Genomic DNA, 26,906 nt, shown 5'->3' with positions numbered 1-26,906 from the left:
TTCATTATTTGCAGGCGCCCCGATCAAAATTGCCCAAAATAACAACAATAAAAAGAGCGACTAGAAACCAAAAAACACATCATAACGTGTTCTGCAAAGTCCAATCCACAAACTGCCTCAATTAAACCTCGCTCAATACCCAGGATTCCAGCACAATTTTCTGGCAGCATTGAGTGAGACAGAGAGAGAGAGAGAGAGAGAACGTGACCGTCACACACAAACACCTTCCTCCAGCAGCAGTGAGTGAGAGGCTGGTGTACAGCACAAAACACCCGCTCATGTTCTGCTCTCGTCTTGAACATTTCAATCTTCCTCAGCACTTTAGCCGGCGAATTCAGCAAGAAAAGGAGTCGATAATGGCCGTGTGCATCGTCTCCAGGCCTCTGGGCCTCAAGGCTGCACTCTTTGCGCGAAACTTCGCGGAATCTCATCGGAAATAGCAAAGCGCCAGATTACTCAACTGGCCCAAAAACACATCGCCAAAGCATAGACCCCAGCTCCAGCAGTAGCTGAGCCACATTTGAAAGAAAAAGAATACATAAAAGAAGTAAAAGAAGCGGTTTTGTGAACTGCCTGGAGGAATCAGTGTGCCATATCAACAAAATCAATTCATATCCAAAACAATGCAAGGCCATGCATTGTACTATTGGATGTTGACCTCAAGTCATTACTCGGTAAGGTAGTGAACCCTTTCTTACTATGGCCAGCAAAGTATTGATACAAATCTCTGCCAGCCCTTTCTGGACACTGCATGCACATGGTAGCGCAGTGGTTAGCATAAAGCTTTACAGTACAGGACACCCGGGTTCAATTCCTGCCGCTGCCTGTAAGGAGTTTGTACGTTCTCCCCGTGACCGCGTGGGTTTCCTCCGGGTGCTCCGGTTTCCTCCCACAAAGACATACTGGTTGGTAGGTTAATTGGCCATTGTAAATTGTTCCATGATTAGGCTAGGGTTAAATCAGAGGACTGCTGGGCAGCATGGCTCAAAGGGCCAAAGGGCTTGTTTCACACTGTAGCTCTAAGTAAAAATAAAAATAAATAATTATGGTATATATTGCTCTGTGACAAAAGTATGAATATGGATCTTGTGTTAGGTTGCTATCAAATGAGGAGACGATTAATATGTTGGCAGAGAGCAAATGTTGGGCATTGAAAAAGCTGGGATTGCTGAACAGGTCAGAGGAGGAATTCGGACTCAGATTGAATCACTCAGGGGGCCACAGTTCTGTGGTCTGTGCAATTCAATTTCAATCAAGTATAAAGCATTGATACAAGTCAGTGTGCGGATCCATGATTTCTGATCCTCACTATGTCCGGTCACTGCTTTCAATCCTACCAGAGCAGTGAGTGATGCACATCAGTCCACAATGGGCATGGGTGCACCCTGCAATTTAACGGGGACCCCCTTAAGGAGCTTTACTTTCATTTATTTATGTGCTTTCATTTAAAGATACAGCACAGTAACAGACCCTCCTGGCCAATGAGCCTGCTATGTGAACAATTAACCTACTAACCTGTTCATCTTTGAAACGTGGGAGGAAATCGGAAGACCTGGAGGGGTCTTGGAAGCGTCAACGAACCTGAAATGGATGGGCTCCCTGTCGAGAGTCTTTACCCACCATGCACCCCACCTAGGTACCCAATATCATCTCACCATCCCCAAACACTGAACCCTACACCTGACCCATGATCACAGTCCCTCCACAATCCAGTCATCACATCTTCTGATAGATATTTGTAGTCTTCTTCACATCTCCAATGGGCATTTGGAGTCCCTTCACCCAGCAATGGTCACTACTGGAGAAAGTTTCATCGTCCCCTCACTTCCAGACCCCCAAGCCTAACCTCACATTCTGAACTGTATACCCAGCAATCCCCCAGTACCTGCATCTGATCCTGGACTTAACTAATCTCCATCCTGCAGTAACACATAATGGAAAGGAAAAGCCCTACTCAGTGCACGGCTGACTTCCCCAGCAGAGGGTCTTGAACCAAGCATGCAGGGGCCGGTCACTGAGAGCACACATTTATAGTTCAATTCCAGACATAAGCTAACGTTTCAGGTTAGTGACCTTTCAATTGAACCAAAAGTATTGAATACTAAAGGTATACAAAACTATGAGCGGTATAGATAGAATAAATGCAAGCAGGCTTTTCCCACTGAGGCTGAGTGAGAATACAAGCAGAGGTCATGGCTTAAGGGTGAAAGGCGAGGACGGTAAGGGGAAAATGCGGAGAAACGTCTTCACTCAGAGGGCCATGAGAGTGTGGAATGAGCTGCCAGCACAAGTGGTGCATTCAAGCTCTACTTCAATGTTTAAGGTAAGTTTAGATAAGTATGGGGATAGTAGGGATAAGGAGGGCTTTGGTCCCAATGCAGATTGATGGGAGTAGGCAGTTTAAGTGGCTTTGGCAAGGACTAGATGGGCCAAAAGGCCTCTTTCTGTGCAGTGCTTCTCTATGACTCAATGATCTATTCAGTACTTTGAGACCAAGAGTCAAGAAACTGTGTTGTAGCTTTATAAAAGTCTGTTTAAGTCTGTTTAAGACTGTTTAAGACTTCTGTTCATAGGAACAGAAGTAAGCCATTCAGAGTATCAAGTCTGCTCTGCAATACAATAATGGATGATCTAATTTCCCTTGCATCACCATTCTCCTGCCTTCTCTACTCTACCTAGGTCTTTCAATAATTGCTAGCTTTCAATGAGATTCTCTCCCCCTCCCCATTCTTCTAAACTCCAGCGAGTACAAGCCCAGAGTCATCAGATTCTCATACATTAATCCTTTCATTCCCGTGATCATTCTCATGAATCCCCTCTGGATCCTCTCCAAAGCCAACACTTTCTTTCTTTGATATGGGCCCAGAACAAATTACAATACTCCAAATATGGACTAAGCAACGCCTTATAAAGTCTCAGCATTGCATGCTGGCTTTGGTATTCTAGTCCTCTTGAAATGAGTGCTAACCTGGCATTTTCCTTCCTTACCACCGACTCAACCTGCAAATTAACTTTAGAAAAACCTGCACTAGGACTACCAAGTCCCTTTACACCTTTGAGTTTTGAATTTTCTCCCCATTTAGAAAATATTCCCAATCATCTTCTCCTTAGTAATAGTGACCACACATTCTTCTGCCCCTGATGTTCTCGAGTTCCTGGTATGCTTTTGGTGTCTTCCACAATGAGGCGTGATGCAACATACTTAATTCATTCATCCACCATTTCTTCATTCCCCGCTACTACCTCCCCAGCATCATTTTCCACCAGCCTAATGTCCAGTCTTGCCTATCTTTTTCTCTTTATATAAAGTATCTGATAAAAATTTGGTACCTATTGGCTAGCTGATCTTTATATTTCGTCCTTTCTCCCTTTATTTTTTCTGTTGATTCTTAAAAGCTTCCCAATCCTCTAACTTCCCAATAGTTTTGCTATATTGTATATGCTCCAATTTGCCTTTTTGTGTGTACTGACAGAAGCAATTAAGTGTCATTAACTTAATTAGTTTGACACAACACTGTGGACTGAAGGGCCTTTTCTTGTGTGGTACCCTTCTACTGTATGTTGTTCTGAAGAGCCACTAGCTACCTGTTTGGACAATGTGTTCATTCCCAATATATTCCAAATAATAAGAAGAAAATCCAGTGCTCTGAAGTGAAGGAATAGTGCAGTTGGTAAGGCCACTGCCTCACGGCTTAAGTGACCCTGGTTCAATCCTGACGTCTGGTGCTGTCTGTGTGGAGTTTGCACGTTCTCGTGTGGGATGCTCCAGATTATTCTCACATCCCAAAGACATGTGGGTTGACTGGCATAAGCGGCTGCTGATGCTATAATCTGGACCATAAGAAAACGAACAGCTGGACAAACTCAATTTGTTGGAAGGTTAAATGGCCACTTTGAAATTGCCACCAGCACGTAGGTAAGTGATTGATGGGACGCCAGGAGGAATAACTGATTAGTGCAGGATTAATGTAAAAATGGGAGCTTCGTAGACAGTGCAGAGTCAGTGGGTTAAAGGGCCTGACTCTCAGTTATTCTGATTTAGTAATCAGACCACTGCAAAGGGCATTCAGCCATTCAAGTACCCATTAATATTAATACTCCATAAGAGTTTTTAGCCTTTGAAATAGTAGTTCATTATTCAGTGGTCTGGGAATGTTGTGCCCCCTGCAACCCATGTGTCAAAAGAGATGCATATCAGTTCTGTAGCACCTATTTAAGAGGTGAACAAGCATTACTCTGTATTGAGAATCAGTACAGAAATATACTCAGTGGCCACTTTATTAGGTACACCTGTACACCTGCTCGTTAATGCAAATATCTAATCATGTGGCAGCAACTCAGTGCATTAAAGCAGGCATTGTCCTGGGGTTCAGTTGTTGTTCAGACCAAACATCAGAATGGGGAAGAAATGTGATCTAATTGACTTTGACTGTTGGTGCCAGACAGAGTGGCTTGATTATCTCAGAAACTGCTGATCTCCTGGAATTTCACGCACAACAGTCACTAGAGTTTATCGTAAATAGTGCAATAAACAAAAAAAAAATCCAGTAAGCGGCAGTGTTGTGGGCAAAAATCCTTGTTAATGAGAGAGGAGAATGGCTAGACTTGTTCAAGTTGACAGGAAGGTGACAGTAACTCAAATAACCACACATTAAAACAGTGGTGTGCAGAAGAGCATCTCTGAATGCACAACATATCGAACCTTGAAGTGGAGGGGCTACAGCAACATGAACATGTACTTAGTGGCCATTTAATTAGATACGGGAGATATTCACATGTCAGGCAGCATCTAAGGAGAGAGAAATGGAGATACTGATTCAGGTTTATGATCTTTGCTGTGTTTTCTTTGGGGTAGGGTTCGATATTGGAGTAAAATCCAAAAATAAGTGCAGAAAGTGGTAAGGTATTCAGGTCAAGCAACAAAAAGTTAATATTTCATGTCGTTAGCACCAATGAAGTTAAAAATCATATCGGTTTTAAACTACAGGATGGAAGAACAAAGGGAATGTCTGTGATAGGACGGAGATTGAGAGAGACATTGCATAACTTACCAAGAATGCCTGTTAATCCCAGCTGCAGCAGGTATAAATAGAGTAAAACAAATGAAGTCATAGAGAGAGGTACGAGATACAAAATACGGGAAAACTTAAATAAAGGAGTACTAGAAATACCCGATAGGTTAGGCAGCTTCTGAGGAGAAAGAAAATCCAAATTAAGTTACAGATTAGTGACTTTTCATCAGAGCTGGTAAAGTATCACAGACATTGGGGGAAAAAAAGCTATTTATTTGAAGTTGCTGAATTCAATATTGAAGATTATTACGGGCCTGGACAAAATGTGAGACCCCCTTCTTTAAGCTTTTGCTGGTCTATTGTCCTGTTTTATTTTAAATAGCTTTGCTGGCTCCAGCCTGACATCTGGGAATACTCAAGGATTTATACATTGCAGTGTCCAGATTTTACCATTTCAACTATCTGTCCAATTCCCTTCTGAAATTTATTGTTGAACCTACTTCCATAACCTTAACACCAACCAGTCCAGACCACAAAACTCAAAGCATTAAAAAGAAATCTCCTCATCTCCCTCTGTTTTTTTTATTTACTGGTTATCTTAAATCTGTGCCCTTTTGCTTCTGATCCTCCTGGCAGTGGAAATAGCTTTTGCTTATTTATTCTGTCAAACTCCCTTATAGATCTGAAGATGAGTTAAATCAACTTTCTCCGCTCCATTGAAACTCCTGCAGCCTCTCCATTCACATGAGGTTCCTCATCAGTGATATCAGTGGAAAATCTCATCTGCACCTTCTCAAAAGCCTTGACATCTTTCCTAAATTGCAAGCACAATACTCCAGCCAAGGCTTAGGTATAATTCATAACTTTAAAGTGCTGTGCGTAACAGACACATCAATCTTTCTAGTGTAAAGAGCAAAAAGTAAACAACTGGAGGTCAAGCAGCTTCTGTGGAGGCAAAGTGATAGTCAATGTATCGGGGACTGAGTGTATAGAGGGGAGTTAACCAGTGTAGGGTGAGAGGAAGGGGTGAGGCATCCGCAGTCTCTTGTGTCACAATCTTCTTGGATGAGAGAGTAGAAAAGCAATCTCCAGTGTTTGACTCAATGTTGCAATATACATTCAGTGGCCACTTTATTAGGTACAACTTTATGCCTACTCATTAATACAAATATCTAACCAGCCATTCATGGCAGCAAGTCAATGCATAAAAGCATGCAGACATGGTCAAGAGGTTCAGTTGATGTTCAGACCAAACATCGGAATGGGGAAGAAATGGACTGTGAAATGATTGTTGCTGCCGGATGGGGTAGTTTGAGTATCTCAAAAGCTCAAAGTAAACGTGCATATATATCGCCTTCTACAACCCTGAGATTAATTTTCTTGCATACAAGAAACATAATAGAATCAATGAAAGGACACACCCAACAGGATGGACAAACAACCAGTGTGCAAAAGATGACAAACTATGCAAATACATAAGAAAGAAACTGCTGATTTCTTGGAATTTTCATGCACAATAGTCCATAAGACGGGAAGACATAAGATATAGGAACAGAATTAGGCCATTTCTCCACCATTTCATCATAGGCGATCCATAAAGAATGAACAATAAAGAAGAAGAACACAAAACTTCCCAGATACTTACCTCCCCAAGCCTGATGAGCCAAAGTCAAAGCCTCCCCACTCTAACACTGGGCCACTCACACAATGGCCGCTCCACTTGCCCCTGCATTATTGTTATTCACCCTTGCTCATGAATCCCATTCACTGATTGGGCACAGTTCAAACTCTGAAAACTGCTGCTAATTGCTGCATTTTTAATCTTCATACTCGAGCCTTTGTGAAGTTGCCTCTTCAGGAGACTCACCAGAAAACCATCTCTGAATGTACAACACATTGAACCCTGAAGTGGATGGGATACAGCAACGGAAGACCACAGCATGTTCCACAACTATACCTAACAAAGTGGCCACCAAATATACTTGCACAAGGTGTTGGTTAAGTACGGGTGTACTCATTTCCTTTGGAACAGGTGCCTGCTGCAGGATTTACTGGCACAGAAGAGGATCTGAGGCCAGCATGATCATTCTGAATGGTGGGCAGGCTTGAAGGATCAAATTGGCTGATCCTGCTCCTATTTTCCTGTGTCACTGTGTCAGTGATGCTGGAACCACCTTGATTAGAAACACTAAGATAATCACCAATTGTGATTGTGATGTAGACAACCCAACAATGAGGTGTTACACCCCAGCATGGAATATCACAGATAATAAGCCTGTACAATGCCATCCAACCATAACCATAATTCGATTGCACCATGCTGTTACAGACTAACATCCTTAGAAGCACAATTAGAATCCAGTTTAGTATCACTGGCATATGTCATGAAATTTGTTGTTTTGTGGCATCAGTACAGTGCAATACATTAAAAGTACCATAAATTACAATATGATATATACAGTAGATAATAAAATTAAATAAGTAGGACTAAAAGAGAGAAAAATTAATGAGGTAGCATATGTGGGTTCATTGTCAGATCAGAAATCTAACAGCTGAGGAGAAGAAACTGCTCCTAAAATGTTGAGTGTCAGACCTCTCTGATGGTAGTAATGAGAAGAGAGCAGGTGCCTGGGTTATCAGGGTCCTTAATGCTTTTTTGAGGCATCACATTTTGAAGCTATCCTTGATGCTAGGGAGGCTAGTGCCCTTGATGGAGCTGACTAAGAGTAGAACTTTCTGCAATGCTTTTTCTAATGGACCTTCCATACCACATGGTGATGAAACCAGTCTGAATGGTTCCCATGGTGACATACCAAGTCACCTCAAACTCCTGATGAAATATAGCTGTTCATTGGGTACCGTTTGTTCAGTGTTTAGTAGGAGACCATGCTTGATTTCAGTCATTATGTAGAACCTGGAATGCAGTAAAGTACAGGGTCTTTGGTCCATGATGTTGTGCCAATACTGAACAATCAATCTAAGGTAAGATTTGGTTATGGTAAGATGGTTGAAGTGAGAGGCCAAAGGACTTTAAATGTGGATTTAAGCTCTGTAGCAGGAACATAGAAGGTAGGACAGTGCAGCACAAGAAAGACCCTTTGGCCTATGATGTCTGTGTTGAGCACAATACCAGGCTGGAGTTCTTGAGATACAGCTGTATGTGAAGATCGCAGAAACACAAGTATATGCTTGAGTTATGCAGTGGTACAGACTGAATTCAGTTCTTCGCACTCAGATTACTAGATTTGAACAGTCCCAGTACAGTTCCTACTGCAGTGAGTTCAGACCCCAACATGTCCCCAGACCCCACTGGAATAGTGGAAGACACATAAAGACTCCAGGACTCCTCAGCCATGGATGTTAGGGTCTATTGGAGACCAGAAACTGTCAGAATAAAAAGTTGTAATCTGAAGAAATCACTCCCTGGCCCCTTGTTTTAATTCAAGAGACTGTTTCTCTTTGTCTTTTCAATAAATTATGGTCATGATTCTCTCTTCCTTCGTGCTTGCAAGCACATATTCTGCAAATATCCTTACTTTTGCATTGGCTTGTTGAAATCAAGATTATGCTTAGAGCTTGCCGAAGGTGAAGATCATGGAATACCTCTCCATCCTCAACACACCTCTGCCCCCACAAATTTTACACCCCTGCATCGCAACCCCTACCCTACACCGATGCTCATTCTCATTCAACAAAGACTTTCCCCTCCTAGTGCTGGCATTGTCAATGTACGAGCTTTGGTTTCCCATTGATTTTGATGAGTTAAGAGGATGTTTCCCTCAGCTTTGCATGTCCTTTACACAGTCTGTTTACTCCCATGTTCAGGTACCTCCCTCCCTCATCTGCCTTTAACCCCTCCTCTGCCTCCTCTACGCTGTTCTGTCTCTGACCTCTGCCACAGACCCTGCTCACATCATCCCACCATTTCTTTCTGCTGGTCTCCAGGGTTCCTCCCAATGTAACCTTTTAACTTATTTTGACTCACTACCACATTCTTAAAGCATGTTCTCAAAAGAAGGAACACACCCAAAATGCTGGTGGAACGCAGCAGGCCAGGCAGCATCTATAGGGAGAAGCGCTGTCGACGTTTCGGGCCGAGACCCTTCGTCAGGACTAACTGAAAGGGAAGATAGTAAGAGCTGCCTGGCCTGCTGCATTCCACCAGCATTTTGTGTGTGTTGCTTGAATATCCAGCATCTGCAGATTTCCTCGTGTTCACCTTCTCAAAAGAAGGGTTGATCAGGCCCTGACTTGTTTTGCAGAAGCATTGGTCCATGGGTCACCCCTCTTGATCAATAGCCATCTTGTGGCTCGTTCAGTGGGGACGGTCCTGGTTGCTCTTTGCTTTACAGACCCCATAACGTCAAGGAGAGAGGAGGTTCTGCACAGCGATAAACCAGCAAAGCCTCTAAACCCCACCTTTATAGGCTCACAGTGTGCCCTCCACTCCTATCTCTGGTGCTGCTCTACCAGCTCCTGGTATTTGAATTTCTTGCATTCAAATGCCTCCTCAATCTAGTCTTCCCAAGGAATTGCCAGTTCTACCTTGAACAGCTGCTTTGAGGCTTCTGACAGACTGACCATGTCAGACCTCAGGGATGATGATGCGATGAAGCCAGGGAACTTTAATTGCTTGCCAAGATTGACTTTCAGTTGCCAGTCAGATGCTGTGGCGAGCAAGCCTGCCGGTGATCCGGGCTGAAGCTGTGGTTGGTCTCCAGCTTTGACAAAGGCTACTCACCTTAAATACATTTTTCTCCAGTTCTTGACATTTTTATCCTGGGAAAGGGAATCTTCTCTACTCTATCTTTGCCTTTCATAATTTTATCAGCTCCTCCCTGAGTCTCTGAAAATGTTGGAATCCATTATTTAACAAGGAGCAGGACACATTTAGAAAATCAGAAAATATAGATTTATGAAGGAAAATGGGAAAAAAAATATTTTCTGAACATAACAAGCAGGCTAGATTAGGAAACAGCCTCTAGATTTAGAAAAGTCTTACAAAAGATACTACAGAGTAAGAACGCATGAGATGGGTGTCATATATTAGCAGGGTTAGAGGGCTGGTTAATGCACACAAACAGGGTGGTGTTAATAAAGGGCCTTTATCAGGGTGGAAAACCAACGAATGGTATGCCACAGGGATCAGTGCTGGGGCCTCAAGTGTTTACAGACCACATGGACTGACCAAACAGAGAAAGGTGGGAAAGGAAGTTGTGCACGGGATGCAGGTCTGCAGGTACATGGGTTAAGGAAGGGTGCGTAATATGGAGAAATGGGGTTACAGTTAGAAAACTAATGTGTAAGTGGAAAGATGACTACAGAAAGCTCCTGTGTTTAAAAGACATTTAGACAGGGACTGGAAAGGTAAAGCCCAAGCTCAGGTCAGCATGGGTAATTTGGGCCGAATGGCTTGTTTCATTTGAATACTCTATGCCTCTATGAGCACTCGTACATGAAACACAGAATGCTAACAAGCAGGGGCATCAGGTAATTAGAAAAGCAAATGGAACATTGGCCTTGTTGGTAAGTCATACAGGGAGAGCACTGGTGAGACCATACCTGCACATGGTCTGCTTGTTGGAGGCCACTCAGTGAGGAGCACCAGGTTGACTCCTGGTGGAATAACCTGTGAGTGAAGGGTGATTTGGAGAGCCTGTGTATATTGGAGTTCAGCGGTTTGGGGGGTGTTCTCACTGAAACATAAGACTCTGAGCATATTTGACGAGGCTGATATTTCCCCTCAGAAGAGAATTTTGACTGGAAAGTATAATATCAGAATGCAAGGTTTTCTATTTAAGGTGGAGACATGAAAAAAATCCTCTCCCAGGGGACTGTGAACCATTTGGAATTCTTCTCTTCAGAGGCTTGTGAAATTTGAATTATTTAGTATAATCCAGACCAAAGATGTGAAGAGTAGGCAGGGAAATGAAGATGAGCCAAGATCAGACCAAAACTGACCTTAGTGACTGGCAAAGCAGACTCGCGTCTCGTCAAGACTGACTTCTGATCCTACTTCACGTGTCCTTATTTTCCTAAAACCCACCTCTCTGATCAAGTATTGGGCCACCCACTTTAATGTGATCTCTAGTTTCAGTTTTGTTTGCTCTGATGAAGCTCCTTGTGACGTTCCACAGTACTAAAGATGTTGAATACATGTGAAACGTTGATGCTGGGTCAATCAGTTTTCACAAATAGAGGCACATCATCTCCCTTGTACCTACAGATACATACTGTATATACACACACAGCCTTTAAACAAGGACAAATACACATCAGGTGCTAACCTCTAAAGTTACCTCTCAATTTCTACCATTCCAAAGATCAAAGTTAATTTGTTATCGAAGTACGTATATGTCACCAGATACAACCCTGGGATTAATTTCCTTGCAGGCATACGCAGTAGACAAAGAAATACAATAGATTCAATGAAAAACTACACACAAGCAAAGACTGACAATCAATGGGCAAATGAAGCCAAACTGTTCAACCGCAATAAATAAGTAATACCGAGAACATGAGTTGTTGAGTCTTTGAAAGTGAGTCCATAGGTTGTGGAATCAGTTCAGCGTTGAGGTGAGTGAAGTTATCCACACTGATTCAGGAGCCTGATTGTTAATTCTTCCTGAGCCTGGTGGTGTGGGACCTTAGCTCCTGTACCTCCTTCCTGGTGGAAGCAGAGAGAGAACGGATTGGATGGTGGAGGTGCTTCAAAGTTCAAAAGTTCCAAGTACATTTATTATCAAAGTATGTATAAATTATCCAACCTTGAGATTTGTCTCCTTACAGGCAGCCACAAAACAAGAAGCCTGAAAGAACCCATTTAAAAAAAGACTACACTCAGTGCGCAGAGAGAGAAAGCACAAATTTGCAAACAACAAATTCAAGCAATGGCATTCAGCATGAAAGAGAGTACATAGACACGAAGCCTGGGGCGACCAGAGCAGGCCACAGCGTCGACCTCAGTGCCGCAGAGAGCAGAGTAAATATCACGGAGCGACGAGGCCCAACCCTTGCCTCCGGTCCCGAAGCCCTGTCTGTTCAATCCATCCGGCCCAGCGTTTAAATCAGCTAAACATCGGGCTGTGGCAGGGCTCGTTGTAGATGTGCTCACTGGTCGGGAGAATTTTTCCCGTGATGGACTGCACTACATCCACCACCTCTCGCAGCCATTTTTCTTAAGATCCCTGATCATCATCCAAGGTGCCTTTCTGTGTGGGGGGAAAAAAACGAGTCGCCATTCTTCCCGTTCTCACAGAAAGAGCCATCATCACTTTGTTTTACACAGCAAAATTGTGGTTTGGTGTCTGACCTCCCATTTAATCATTGATGGATGTTTACTAAATATATTAGGTGAGAGGAAATCTGTGAAATAGCCCATTCTCAAGTTTAGTAAACACTGCATAAAACAGTGTGTGGAAATGAAATTCAGCACAGCACGGCGCAGTGAGGGAACAAAAAGAGTTGTCAGCTGAGAGCCATCAAACACTCAGAAATGGTCACTGCCCACAATCGAGAGTAATGAGAATGGAACGGCAGACAATGGACTCAGTTAGGCACCACAGTGGGGTGGGCCAAGGGGCTGGCAGGATTTGTTACGGGGAGCGGTATGGGGTATATCGTTTGTACGTTGAAGAGCGTGGAGTGTATTAGTGTTACAGTGAGGATGTGGAGAGTATCAATTACAATGAGGGGTGTGGGGTACATGAGCGTTACAGTGAGGGGTTGGAGTATCTTGAGTCACAGCGAGGGTGGGCGGTATATGAGTGTGACAGTGAGGGTGAGATGTATCATTGGGGACTCATGTCACCCCAACCACAAACTGTTCCAGTTGCTACCATCCAGGAAACGGTACTGCAACATTAAAGTCTGGACCAGCAGGCTCCGGGACAGCTTCTTCCACCAGGCCATCAGACTGATTAATTCACACTGATGCAATTGTATTTCTATGTTATACTGACTGTCCTTTTGTGCATACTATTTATTGCAAATTACTGTAAATTGCACATTTAAATGGAGATGTAAAGATTTTTACTCCTCGTGTATGTGAAGGATGTAAGAAATAAATTCAATTCAAATTCAAATATCAGGTTGTAGTGAGTAGTGGGATGTAACAGTTACTGTGAGAAGTGTGTGGTGAGTCAGTGTTAAGTGAGGAGAGCAGGGTGTGAATCTGTTACAGTGAGGGGTCTGGGCTATATACTGGAGGGGTGTGTGGTGTAATATAGTCTTACAAGTAGAGGTGTTGGGTGTATCAGTTGTCTAAATTAAGGAAGTTATAAGGCATTAATTATGAAAGACTGAAAGGTACCAACTACCCCTTGCACGTGGTAAAATGTAACATAAAATCAATGTTCTATTTCAAAATGAAGGTAAAAATGTTGTTTAGATCTCTGAAATGTTCTGAGTATTCTCTGAGTGCCAAACAACTCCTGAGGAAATGACATCACCAACAGGCATAAATCAAGGTCCAGGATTTAGGCCTCAGTGCTCAGCTTTCCATTGCCCTACCCGGAGCTGACCCTCGGCTAGCTTCAGGTCTGTTTATGATCGGTCTGGGCCCACCTCCCACCCAGAGGCCACGCCAGGTCTGCTTGTTCCGGCAGTGCCTGGGGCCCATCAATCTGAGCCTTGCCACAGGCCCGTCTTGCTTTGTTTCCTCGTTCCAATCCATCAGGGCCTGTTCAGCCCTTAGATTGCAAATCTTTCCTCTCTCTGCCTGATTGATTGAACTTGTCAGTGTCTCCTGAACACTTTTATTTTTCATTTTCACATGGCCTGCCTCATTCCAGCGCTGCCATTCCTAAGCCCTGTGCAGTTCTGCACCGATTAAGCACAGTCTCTGAGGAGCAGGTTATTGTATTCATAGAGATGCTTTTTCATAGCTAAGGGCAGAGTGAAGGATTTTTACTGGTCCTGTTGTGGAGTGACTGTTACCAGATTGGGCGATGTGGTCTGTTACCATGCTGTATCTCTAAAAAAGGATGCCTTTTCTCCCTCTGCCTCAGGTTTTGCAAGGGAGCAGTTTTGGGATTGCTTTTACTGGTCAAGCTTTTTTTTAAAATACCCACCAACGTAAATCCCCATGGCTTGTTGTGTACTTGATATCTAAGTATTATTTGAGTAATCTTGTATATGTTCCCGCTGCTGCCTGTAAGGAGTTTGTGCATTCTCCACGTGACTGTGTGTGTTTCCTCCGGGTGCTCTGGTTTCCTCCCACAGTCGAAAGACGTTGGTAGGTTGATTGATCATAATAAATTGTTCCGTGGTTAGGCTGGGATGAAATTAGTGGGTTGCTAGATGGCACAGCTCAAAGGGCCGTAAGGGCCTGTTCCGTGTTGTATTTCAATAGAACATAGAAATTTACAGCACATTACAGGCCCTTCGGCCAACAATGTTGTGCCAACCATGTAACCAACTCAATAAAAAAAATATTGTTTGATTAAGCATTAAATAATTCATTACAGGTTATATGTATAAATATATGAATTTCATACATCATCACGCTACCACATGATGCATGTGCACCTCGCTTAAAGTACAGATGAAGTTACAACACATAAATTGCTAATGACGCAACCTGTGAATTAATTGATTTTCAATGTCTTTGCATCTATCTCTGTCCCAGCACTACATCGACACACTCTTTGCCCCATAATTCCCTGCTTCTATTTTCCTCCATCTGTTACTATACCAACACTAGCAGTACCCTTGTCTCTGTCTCAGAACATTAGAACATTCAAGAGTCAATGAAAATCTAAAAGACTGTGAAAGACTAAAAATCTTTTGTCTCTCCTCACACAACCTCACACTCTTATGCTTGCTTCTCCTGATTTCTTTTACATTCCATTTATTTTTTGTCTCTATCCAGCCTTCTTTGTCAACTCTCTCCTAATTCCAAACTGTTTAACATTTGGACTTTTAATCACCATTTCTGCAGGTAATAACCAGAACTCTCAGCATGCAGGATCTCAACTCCAAACAGCAGCTGTCCATTCCCCTCCAAAGATGCTTCCTGACCTACTAAGTTTCTCCAGCATTTTGTTTACACTTCCAAACACTCAGCTGATCGGGCAGCATCTGGGAGGGAGAAAGCAATGTAATGTTTCAGGTCTTAATATCTATTTTCTTTTTATGTTACACACTCAGTCCTATTAATTAATGAAGGGACTGCTCAAGATACCAAGGGTAATTTGGGTAAAACCATGGATTTTCAAGACAGGTTGCTTACCAACTCATTAAATGCAGAACAGGATTCTTAGTTCTTTGTAGAGAGTCTCTTGGGCTACAAAGGTTTGGATGGGCTATAATACTCTGAAATCTCTAAAGTTCATGGATGCTCACTTGGAAAATCTGCTTAAGTCCAAGGTCCCTTAATCCTTCAGCCTGGCTCCACTTTGACTGACATATATCAAACATTCTGTCTCCAGGTTACGGACACCCCACACTTGAGCAAGCTCCCATCATATTATTAAATTCAAGAATCTGATGTCCAAACATATCTTTGTTCCTATGAATGGGAGAGCTAAGTTTCTTCTCCCTGTCCACTTTCATAATTGCCCTTTCTTATCAGTCTTATTTATTTTCTTGTAATGTCATTTGTTACAATACTGAGTAGGTATGGTTATCATACTGATTACCACCATCGGGGAGAAGCTACAGGAGCCTGAAGACACACACTCAATGGTTTAGAAACAACTTCTTCCCCTCCACTGTCAGATTTCTGAACGGTCTGTGAACACTACCTCACTATTCCTGATTTGCAATAAATTTGTAACTTACAGTAATTTTTTATGTCTGAGACATTTCATGGCATATGTCAGTGATAATTACCCTGAGTCTGACCATATTGAATGATTTTTGTGTATTTTCCAAATTAATGGACACAAGCTAACTTACTGATTCTGTAAAAAGCAAAACCCATTTGTTACTCAGAGACAGCCTGTATACTGTAAACTAAAATGTTACATTCTGAAAGAATTTTATCTAATACATACGGATGAATTTTTGCTGACTGCTCATTGAGGAGCCTGTTCTACAGACTCACCACTCTTTCATTGAAATCTTTCTTCTACAGGTTAGCTTTAAATGAAGGGTGAGTCATGATCTAAGATTCTGCTGTTCTTAAATCATCCAAGATCATGAATGTACTCATAATTCACAATTAAATATACTGCCTGCTCATAGTCCCAGCCACGCTCTTTTTTTTTGTTATCCAGTGCGTTGGTATTCCCAAACCAGCTCTCAACCTTCCCTTTCCTCAGGAAGGTTATCAGTAATTAGTTTATTAGTGTCATATGTTCAGAAATTCAGTGAAAATATTTTGTTTGCATGCCATCCTGTCAAATTATTCCACAAGTAAGTACAGTGAGGTAGCAGAAAAGTAAAAAGCACTAGCAGAATGCAGGATGTGTTAGTTACAGAGAAAGTGCAATGTAGGCAGCTAATACATTGCAAGGAATACAATGAGGTAGATTGAAAGATTAAGACTTCATCTTTATCATGCAAAAGATCTATGACACTAGATGAGAAGCTGTCATTGAACTTGATGGGGCATGTTCTCGTGCTACTGAAGGTACCTGTATGTGTGGTAGGAGCGATGCAAAAGGCGATGCCTCAAAAAGGCTGCATCTATCATTAAGAATCCCCATCACCCAGGACATGCCCTCTTGTCATTGCTACCATGAAGGAGGAGGTACAGGAGCCTGAAGGCATACACTCAACAATTCAGGAATGGCTTCTTCCCCTATGGCATCAGATTTCTGAATGGACAATGCAGAATGGTCTTTTTTTTCCTTTTTTTGCATTACTTATTTGACTTATATGTACTCCCTAATGTAATTTATAGTTTTTATTATTATGTACTGCAACGCACTGCAGCCACGAAACAAACAGATTTCACGACGTATGCCAGTGTTATTCAACGTGATTCTGATTAGGATCCAAAGTCAGGTGTTACAAGGAGCTTTGAAGGTCTCAACGTGTTTCCTCTGCTTGCTTCCCAGGTTTGAGTCGGGCTGCCTTGCCATTCGGTCTGATGCGCCGGGAGTTGGCGTGCGAAGGGTACCCCATCGAGCTGCGGTGCCCGGGGAGTGACGTCATAATGATCGAGAGCGCCAACTACGGGCGGACTGACAACAAGATCTGCGACGCCGACCTCTTCCAGATGGAGAACGTCGAGTGTTACCTTCCCGACACCTTCAAGATCATGTCACAAAGGTAGGACAGTTGTTGCAAGATCTGGTCACATGCCCGGCTATAAATGGGGTCCAAGAACATTGTGCTGATTCCTTTTCAGTTGCATTAAGGTTTTTCATGTTCATGCTCACTTCAGACCAAGGAGCTAAACCTCAGATGAAGCAGGGATAGGCAGAATGATACAAAATGTATAGCAACTTTATATGGTCCCTATTTCAATGTTATTAACCTGGTCTGCATTAATGTTGGTAGCTTAAAATTGCTGGTTGCAGAAGTAAATAAATAGAGACATTGCCATCTGCAGGACAACACACATGAAATTGAGAACTAGAATATAAAAGCAATTATGTAATATATTTATAAAGCACTGGTGAGGCCTTAATTGGAGTATCATGTGCAGTTTTGGGCCCCTTATCTTAGAAAGGATGTGCTGAAACTGGAGAAAGTTCAAAGGGGATTCACAAACATGATTCCAGGTTTGAATGACTTGTCATTTGTAGGGTGTCTGATGGCTCTGGGGCTGTATTCACTGGAATTCAGAAGAATTAGAGATGAAAAAATGGAATGGTGGAAGGCCTTGGTAGAGTGGATGTGGAAAGGATGTTTCCTATGGTAGGAGAGTCTAAGACCAGAGGACACAGCCTCAGAGTAGAGGGGCATCCTTTTAGAACAGAGATGAGGAGGAATTTCCTTAGTCAGAGTGTGGTGAATCTGTGGAATTCTTTGACACAGGCAGCTGTGGAGGCCAAGTTCTTATGTATATTTAAAGCAGAGGTCAATAGATTCTTGATTGGTCAGGGCATGAAGGTAGGAGAAAATTGGATCAGCCTTGATGAAATGACAGAGCGGACTCAATGGACGAAATGGCCTAACTCTGCTCCTATATCTTATGGTCTTATGGAGATGCTGAAGGAACTCAGCAGGCCAGGCAGCATCTAAGGAAATGAATAAACAGTTGATGTTTTGGGCCAAGACACTTCATCAGGATTGGGCAGGAAGGGAGAGGAGGTCAGAAAAAGTTGGTGGGAAAGGAAGGAGGACAAGGTAGAAAGTGATAGGGGAAGCTAGGTGGGTGGGGGAAAAGCTGGGAGGTGATAGGTGGAAAAAGTAATCTGAAAGGAGAGGAGAGTGAACCCTGGGAGAAAGGTAAGGTGGAGCGGCACAAGGGGGAGGTGATAAGCTGGTGAAGAGAAGAGATAAGAGGCTGGAGTGTGGAATTGAAGAATGAAGGGTGAGGTGGTGGGGTGGGGGGGTTGGAGAAATTAACCTGAAATTGGAGAAATCGATATTCATGCCATCAGGTTGGAGGCTACCTAGATGGAGTATGAAGTTTTACTCCTCCAACCTGAAAGTGGCCTCATCATGGCAGAAGAAGAGGCCATGGACTGACATGTCAGAACAAGAACGTGGATAGGAATTAAAATGGTTGGCCACTAGGAAATCCCACGTTTTGTGGATGGAGCAGAAATGCTTGACAAAGTGGTCCCCAAACCTATGTCAGGCATCGCCTGTGTAGAGCAGGCCACATCGTGAGTGCAAGATACAATAGGTGACCCTAAAAGATTTGCAGGTGAAGTGTTGCCTCACCTGGAGGGACTATTTGTGGCCCTGATGGAGGAGAGGAAGCAAGTGTAGCAGCACTTCTGGCACTTGCAGGGATGTGCTGGACGGAGATTAGTGGGAAGGGATGGAGGGACGAGGGAATCACAGAGGGAGCGATCCCTGTGGAAAGCAGAGTGGTAGAGAGGGAGAGATCTGTTTGGTGGTACGGTCCCATTGATGGTGGTGGAAGTTGTGGAAAATGAGGTGTAGGATGTGGCGGTTCATGGGGTGGTAGGTGAGGACAAAAGGAGCTCTATCCCTGTTAAAATGGGATGAGCGCAGGTAGGTGAGAAATGGAGGAGATGCAGATGAGGGTAGCATCAATGGTGGAGGAAGAGACACCCTTTTCTTTGAAGGAGGACATCTCTGATGTCCCGGAAAGGTAAGTCTCATCCTGGGAACAGATGCAGTGGAGACGAAGGAACTGAGAAAAGGGAACAGAATTTTTACAGGAGTTGGGGTGGGAAGAAGTATATTCATAATATCATGTTCCTGAACTGTACTGTATTCCCTGTTCGATAGAGTCTCCAAGAATTTCAATTATAACATGCATTTAAGGTGAACAAGGGAAGCTTAAGAGAGATGTGTGGGGCAAGACTTTTTACGCAGAGTGGTAGATGCCTGGAGCAGGCTGCCGGGGTGCTGGTGGATGCAGACGCAGTAGTGTCATGTAAGGGACTTTTAAATGGTCACATGAAGATGCCGAGAATGGAGCGATATGGATCATGTGCAGGCAGAAGAGATTTAGCTTAATTTGGTTTCATGTTGGCATAGGTATGATGGGCCAATATAGGCTTGTTCCTGCATTGTACTGTTTGATGTACTATGCTAAAAGCAGTATTTTCACTCTTGCGATCCCAAGTGAACCAGCATTAATAAAGCTGTACCTATTGACATCCAACTGAAGATCTCCTCGACTTTGGAGCTCTATGCACAGTGCAATGAGGCCCTCTGGTAAATCTGCTCATGACTTCAGAGCATTCCGCAGTTCTGCAAACAGCACGCATTCCTTCCCCAAAACTGCGGACTTCTCTCGCTCGATATTCGCCGCGCAGTGATGCTTTGTGCCGAGCCTTTTGCCCCGACTCTTGTTTGTGGCATCCTGTTGTGACCCTCGGAGCTGTTCAAACAGCACACCCTGACTGAGTTCTCTGACCAGCTTACTCCTTTGTCTCACAGGTCTGCCTCTCAACCTGTGGTCACCTCAGTGTTCCTCCAATCAATAACTTCTCTCTTAGTGCTTTCACTGCCACAACTTCATCACACACAGTTAGACAGATGCGATCCCTTACTCTCCGATAGCTGAACATCAGCACCCTTCAAGTGCTTCCTTAGTTATGTCTTCTTTTAATATCATCCACCTCATGTCCAGAGATACAGTGCTCTCCATCCCTGCCACATTGCTCTATCATTACCCTGCGAGGTGTCGTCTTTCATAAAGCAGATGTTAGAGTCATAGAGTCGTACAGCTGGGAAACAGGCCCTTTGACCCAACTGATCCATGCTAACCAGATGTCAATCTAGGCTATTCCCATTTTGCCTTCTAAATCTTTCCTACTCATCTACCTGTCCGTGCATTTCAAATGTTATTAAAATAATCCACTGCTGGGAAATGTATGATAATGCATTTTAGTAAAAGGAACAATAGTGTTATTATCTAAGTGGGGAGAAGGTGGAAAGGGACTTCAAAGCCCTCACGCAAGACTCCCGGAAGGTTAATTTACAGGTTGAGTCTGTGGTAAAGAAGGCAAATGCAATGTTGGCATTTATTTCAAGGGGGATAGAATATAAAAGCAAGCAGATAATGCTGAGCCCTGATAAGACACTAGTAAGGCCGCGCTTGGAGTATTGTCATCAGTTTTGGGCCCCATATCTCAGAGAGGATGTGTTGTCATTGAAGAGAGTCCATAGGAGGTTCACAATGAATTTAGAAATGAAAGGGTTAACATATGAGGAGCCTTTGGCAGCTTTGGGCCTGTACTCACTAGAATTTAGAAGAATCCAGGGATATCTCATTGAAACCTACCAAATGTTGAAAGGACTAGATAGGGTGGATGTGGAGAGGATCTTTCCTATGGTGGGAGTATCTAGAACTAAAGGGCACAGCCTCAAAATTGAGGGATGACCTTTTAGAAGGGAGGCAAGGAGAAATCTTTTTAGCCGGAGAATAATGAATCTGTGGAATGCTCTGCCACAGACTGCGGTGGGGGCCAAGTTTGCGGGGTGGGTATATTTAAGGTGGAAGTCAATCACTTCCTGATCAGTCAAGGCATCAAAGGAGATGGTGAGAAGGCAGGTGTATGGGGTTGAGTGGGATCCGGGATCAGACATGATGGAATGGCAGAGCAGTCTCGATAGGCTGAATGGCCTAATTCTGCTCTTATGTCTTATGGTCTTATAACTGCCTCAACAACTTCCTCTTACCACACATTCTACCTGGGTAAACAAGTTGCCCCCCCCCCCCTCAGTTTCCTACTAAGTCACCTTGCACCTTAAACCTGCAGTATTCTCTCTAGTTCTTGATGCCCTAATCCTAGGAAAAAACTGTGTGTACTCACCTTATCTATGCCCTTCATTATTTTATACACTTATATTAGTTTCTAAACATACAACACTCATGATCTTCAGAAAAGCTACTGTCCTAGTTTATCCCAGGAAAATTTGAACTTAGCGGTAAATGAAAAGCAAAAATCTGCAGATGCTCAAAACCTAAGACAAAAACAGAAAATGCTGGAAAAACTCATCAGGTCAGGTGCCATCTGTGGAGAGAGAAATAGTCCGTGATTCATAACAAAACCTCTGTCATAACCGAGAAAGAGAAAGATACAAGTTAGTTTTCATTAAGAGGAAAGGTGTGGGAGGACTGTGTATTACAAATAGAATTTCTGTGCTAGGACAAGTGGACCAGTCTTTAATGGGAATAAATGACAGCGCGTTAAGCTACTGGAGCTGTGTAGTGTGTTGTTAATGGTAAGGTGATGGGACTTAACCTGGAAGGCTAGACTTACACGTAGGGGATAGAACATAAAACATAAAAGATGAAATTCTGGAAAAAAGACTCAGCAAGTCATGCAGCATATGTGGAGAGAGAAACAGTTACTGTTTCAGATGAGGAACCTTCCATTCATACACCCATAGAATCTACGAGAACATTGTATTGAAATAGTTGATGATTGTGAAGGTTCTTTGCACTGGGGACAAAGGGCTCTGTGATACAGAACTGGGATGGTACAATGGCATAACAGAAGAGAGAGGACTGTAGCAACATTGCTTATTTATACAGTATAGTTAATGCTGATATTGTGCTGATAAGTGCTGAGTTGGCAGAAATATGATTTAAGCTAAAGTAAGGAATGGATGTTTGCACAGGCACAATAACTAGAGAGACAGTGATTTTGCTTTGAAAAAATAAATGGTCAAGCAGAAGTGACACAGAGCACTCAATGTACCAGATTTTTCTCTCACCATAAGACCTGCCTATGTGGATTCTAGTCTATTGTTCTCCACTATTTTGCCTTTGAAACAAATCCTTTTGGTCAAGCATCTGGGCATCTGTCCTCGGACCAGAACGAGAGGCAACTATCAGGAAGCTCTCTGGATATTTGGGAAACACATCAGCAAAGCAAGTCCCCAGAAACAGCAGTGAAATATGGCCAGATAAGGTCTTTGGAGATAAAGCAGAATCTGGTGGAAATGTTCAGCAGGTCAGGCAGTACAATCCCTTTAGAAATTTTGCTTAAGAGGTAACAATCAGTCCACCAGGGACAACTCCAATGCAAATCTTGGACACAATGCCAGGAGATCATTTAATGTCCCGCTGAGAGAGTAACCCAACTCTTTGTATCTGATATAAAGGATGGAACTCTGGCTGTGACAAATTCGATATCAGACTAGACCCTGTGGTCTTATCCAATGGCAATTTGTTTGGCCTTGAAGTGCTGACAACTTCCATATTAGTCTACATGAATTTCTTCAGTTGATTCTAAGGGAGAATGTGATACGAACTAAAAGATGGTGAACTATTTTAGGTGCAATTTCTTCACCCTACACTCTCTGAAGATTTTCCACACAAAACACTTCCACGCAGCATGAATACCAACTCACTGTATCACTTCCAGTTTGCCGGCCTTTAAATGAGATTTCCGATGCAGTTGCTCCCCTTCAGGACATGCTCGGAAGCATCCACACATCCCAACAAGTGTAAATAAGCAGATCACAATTATATCCTATCCTGTTCCTTCCTTTCCTCACCTTTCACTCTTCCCCTTATCTCTCTCTCCTTCAATTGCTCTATCTCTATTCCAAAACCCCCATCCCTTCCCCTATTCTCCAATCCCCCTTTCCTCCCCCCTTCTTTCACCATCCCACCCATTTTCTGCATTGTTCTGCTTTCTGTCTCCATTCCTAATTTCACTCTCCCCCATCCACACAGACCCTTCCCCATCCCAACATGTCTTTTACCCTTTATCCCTCTCCCCCATTTTCTCCCTGCCCTCCCTTCTTTTCCACATACCCATTTTCCCTTCCTCCTCATACACTCTCACCATCTTCACCTCAGTCCTCTTCACAACCTAACCACCCCTCTTGCCCTCCAAACCACCCATACCAGCAATTTGAGAAACAGGATGATATACTGACCAACTAAGTTGTCTGACAGCCTCAGCATCTGTGGTAATACGTGGGTTTTGATCAATATGTTGTCTGAGCTAAACCTCAAGTGCAATCAACAGAGCAAAACTTGCCAATAGATCAATACAAGTTGCATCAATCAGTGCAGACCATTCATTATACCTTGGCGCCAACTAAACAGGTTGGGAATGTCTGCTGGCGGTGCTTTGCAGATGTGACATGACATGTGGTCGGAGTGATGTTGAATCCAATCAATAACACTAGTGGGCCAAGGTGTTCCCAAACCCACTTCCTCCCGGGATGTTTGTAAGGTTAATCGAGGCTAATTGAAACACAAAAGATTCTGCCGATGCTAGAAACTTTGAGCGACACACACAAGATGCCGGAGGAGCTTAGGAAGTCAGTCAGCACCTAAGGAGGGGAATAACCAATTGATATATGGGGCCAAGATCCTTTATCCAGGACTTGAAAAGAAGGGGTTAGAAGCCGGAGTAAGAAAGTGGCAGGAGGGGAGGAGTACAAGTGAGGAGGAAGGTGATTGGTGAGGGGGGAATGAAGTGAGAAGTCAGGAGGGAATCATTGAAAGAGATAAAGGTCTGAAGAAGAAGGGATCTAATAGAAGATAGTGAACTATGTAAAAAAAGAGGAGGAGGAAGGGAACCAGAGCAAAGTTACAGGCAGGTGAGGAGTAGAGAAGGGGTGAGAGGGTAATCAGGAAGGGGAATTGTGAAAGAGAGAAGCAGGGAGGAGGAAGAAATTTCCAGAAGTTAAAGAAATCAATGTTCATGCTGTCAGGTTGGACGTTATCCTGACGATATATGAGATGTTTGAGCTTCCTGGGCTGAAGACGAAGACAGACTCTTCACACTGCAGCATGCAGAGAGAATGGACAGAATCACTGCTGCATCACCGACTGATATCGGGGGGGGGAGGGGGAGGCTACTGCACAAGATCTAAGTCAGCTGCAGGGAAAATTAGTCAGCTCTATCATGGGTACTAACCTCCATAGTATCCAAGACATCTTCAAGGAGTGATGCCTCAAAAAGGCAATATCCATCCTTAAGGACCCCCACCACCCAGGGCATGCCCTCTTCTCACTGTTACCATCAGGAAGAAGATACACGCTCAGCGATTCAGGAACAGCTTCTTTTCCTCTCCTATCCATTTTCCGAATGATCATTGAACCCATGAACACTACCTCATTACTTTTTTTTTGTATATGTTTTTGCAGTTTATTTAATTTAACCATTTGATACATGTACTGTATACTTACTGTATGTCAGTTTTTTCCCTGTATTATCACATACTGCATTGTACTGCTGAAAAGTTACCAAATTTCACACACATGCCAGGATATTAAACCTGATTCTGATTCTGATAGACAGAGGTACTGTTGAATCTCTCTGCACCCCACCGTTTCAAAAACTGTACCCTTGCTTCTGGATCCCTCTCTTACTTGGCAGATTTCTCGTTTTTTATATTTAAGTGCTTAGCATCACTGTGTCTGTCACCTTGTTGTGTGAAAAGATGAGTGATAATCCAACACCTTTCAGTATTTTACACTTTGGTAAAGATTATGATCCTTCTTCTGGCCCCTATGATAAATTTGAATTTTGCCACCCCCTTGTTAGTTTTTGAAGCTGATGAGGATACAGGCCTCATGGTTATCAACTTGGATGTAGCTCAAGTCATTTAGTTGTACTACCTCAGTTATAGTACCCATCGACGATTTAAATAACGAGATAAAATGGACATGGAGAGCAATTTCCAATAGCTGAAGTGTCTAGGACAAGAGGGCACAGCCTTAGAACAGCAGTACGTCCCTTTATAGCAGAGATGATGAGGAAATTCTTTAGCCAGAGGCTGATGAATCTGTGGAACTCATTGCCACGGATGGCTGTGGAGGCCAAGTCATTAGGTATATTAAAGTAGGTTGATAAGTTCTTGATTAGTAAGAGAGTCAAAGGTTACAGGGAGAAGGTAATAGAATGAGGTTGAGAGGGAAATAAAATGGCTATAATCAGATGATGGGGCAGACTCAATCGGCCAAAGCAGCTTTCAACTATCAGGCTTCTTAACCAGCATGGATAGCTTCACTCATCTCAACACTGAACTGATTCCACAACCTAAGGACTCACTTTCAAGGACTAAACCATTCACGTTCCTAGTACTATTTATTTACTTATTTAGTATTTTTGTTAATTTTCCTAACTTGTCTTCTTTTGCACATTGATTGTTTGAACTTTGACAAGAGGCCTAATTCTACTTCTGTGTATTATGGTCTTATTGAGTAGTTTATTTCCTCGTCATATGTCCATCCTTCTGAAAGTGAGGAGACAAACACTCCATATTTCCCAGAACCCTCTGGGATAAAAGTCTTACTTGTTCTTACTTATTGCAGCATGGAAAGGAGCCAATTGGCCCATCAACTGCATTGTAGCTCCCACCACTGCAATCCCGTCAGTCCCATTCTCCTGTCAAACTGCAAATTATTCTCTCTCTCACATGCCCATCTTCACCCCTTTTGGTTCTTTTTCCGTAGGGGGCAACTTACAGCAGGTACGCGAGGAAACCAGAGTATCCGGCAGAAACACAACACAGTCACAGGAAGAAGGTACAAACACAATGAGTTAGTACCCAAGATCAGGATCAAACTTGGGAAGCAGGACTCTGGACCTGTGAAGCAACACTGCGAATAGTTCTTATTTAGTAGAGGTCCCATCTTCTCCACTTTCCAGGACCCACACATCTAATGATTTCACAAGGTACTCCTTTGAAAGTTGTCCATCCTTTTCTTAGCACGTGGAAAGAGCCAAGACCTTCAGCCCAACAAGTCTTTCTATTTCAAAGTTCAAAGTAAATTTTATTATTAAAGTACATATATGTCACCATATACAACCCTGAGATTCGTTTTCTAATGGGCATACTCAACAAATCTATAGAATAATAACTATAACAGAATTGACAAAAGACCGCCCAACTAGAGCATTCAGCCAGTGTGTAGAAGACAACAAACTGTGCAAATCCAAAAAGAAGCAATTATGTGAATAAATAAGCAATAAATAGCAAGAACATGAGATGACAAGTCCTTTAAAGTGAGTCCGTTGGTTTTGGGAACATCTCAATGATGGGGCAAGCTGAGTGGCGTTATCCCCTTTGTTCAAGAGCCTGATGGTTGAGGGTTAGTAACTGTTCCTGAACCTGTGAGTCCTGAGGTTCTTATACCTTCTTCCTGATGGCAGCAGTGAGAAGAGGCCAAGTCCTGGGCGGTGATGGTTCCTAATGATAGATGGGGCTTTCCTGTGATGGCGTTTCATGTAGGTGTGTTCAATGGTTGAGAGGTTTGAGGCCCAAATTTCCATTTAGACTGATCTCTCATTTTTATACTCCCCATATTCTCGTCAATTGCCCATCTTCTACCCCCACCCCCAGATTCTACCATGCACTGTCACACTAGAGGCAATT

At 43.1% G+C, this 26,906-nt stretch overlaps 1 protein-coding gene across 12 annotated transcripts in view; it reads left to right on the top strand.

Moving 5' to 3' along the window:
- The window catches only part of adgrl1a (adhesion G protein-coupled receptor L1a), a 654,463-nt gene that overhangs the window by 369,541 nt on the left and 258,016 nt on the right, over nt 1-26,906 (top strand). For all 12 annotated transcript variants that reach the window (XM_073069264.1, XM_073069261.1, XM_073069260.1 and 9 more), the window contains exon 4: nt 17,018-17,231. In XM_073069264.1, the coding sequence (XP_072925365.1) occupies nt 17,018-17,231 (214 nt within the window). The remainder of the gene's footprint in view (nt 1-17,017; nt 17,232-26,906) is intronic.

The sequence above is a fragment of the Hemitrygon akajei genome, chromosome 16 (genome assembly GCF_048418815.1).
Source record: "Hemitrygon akajei chromosome 16, sHemAka1.3, whole genome shotgun sequence".
Lineage (NCBI taxonomy): Eukaryota > Metazoa > Chordata > Chondrichthyes > Myliobatiformes > Dasyatidae > Hemitrygon > Hemitrygon akajei.
Note: the sequence above shows the minus strand (reverse complement) of the source record. Positions and strands in the feature narration are given on the sequence as shown.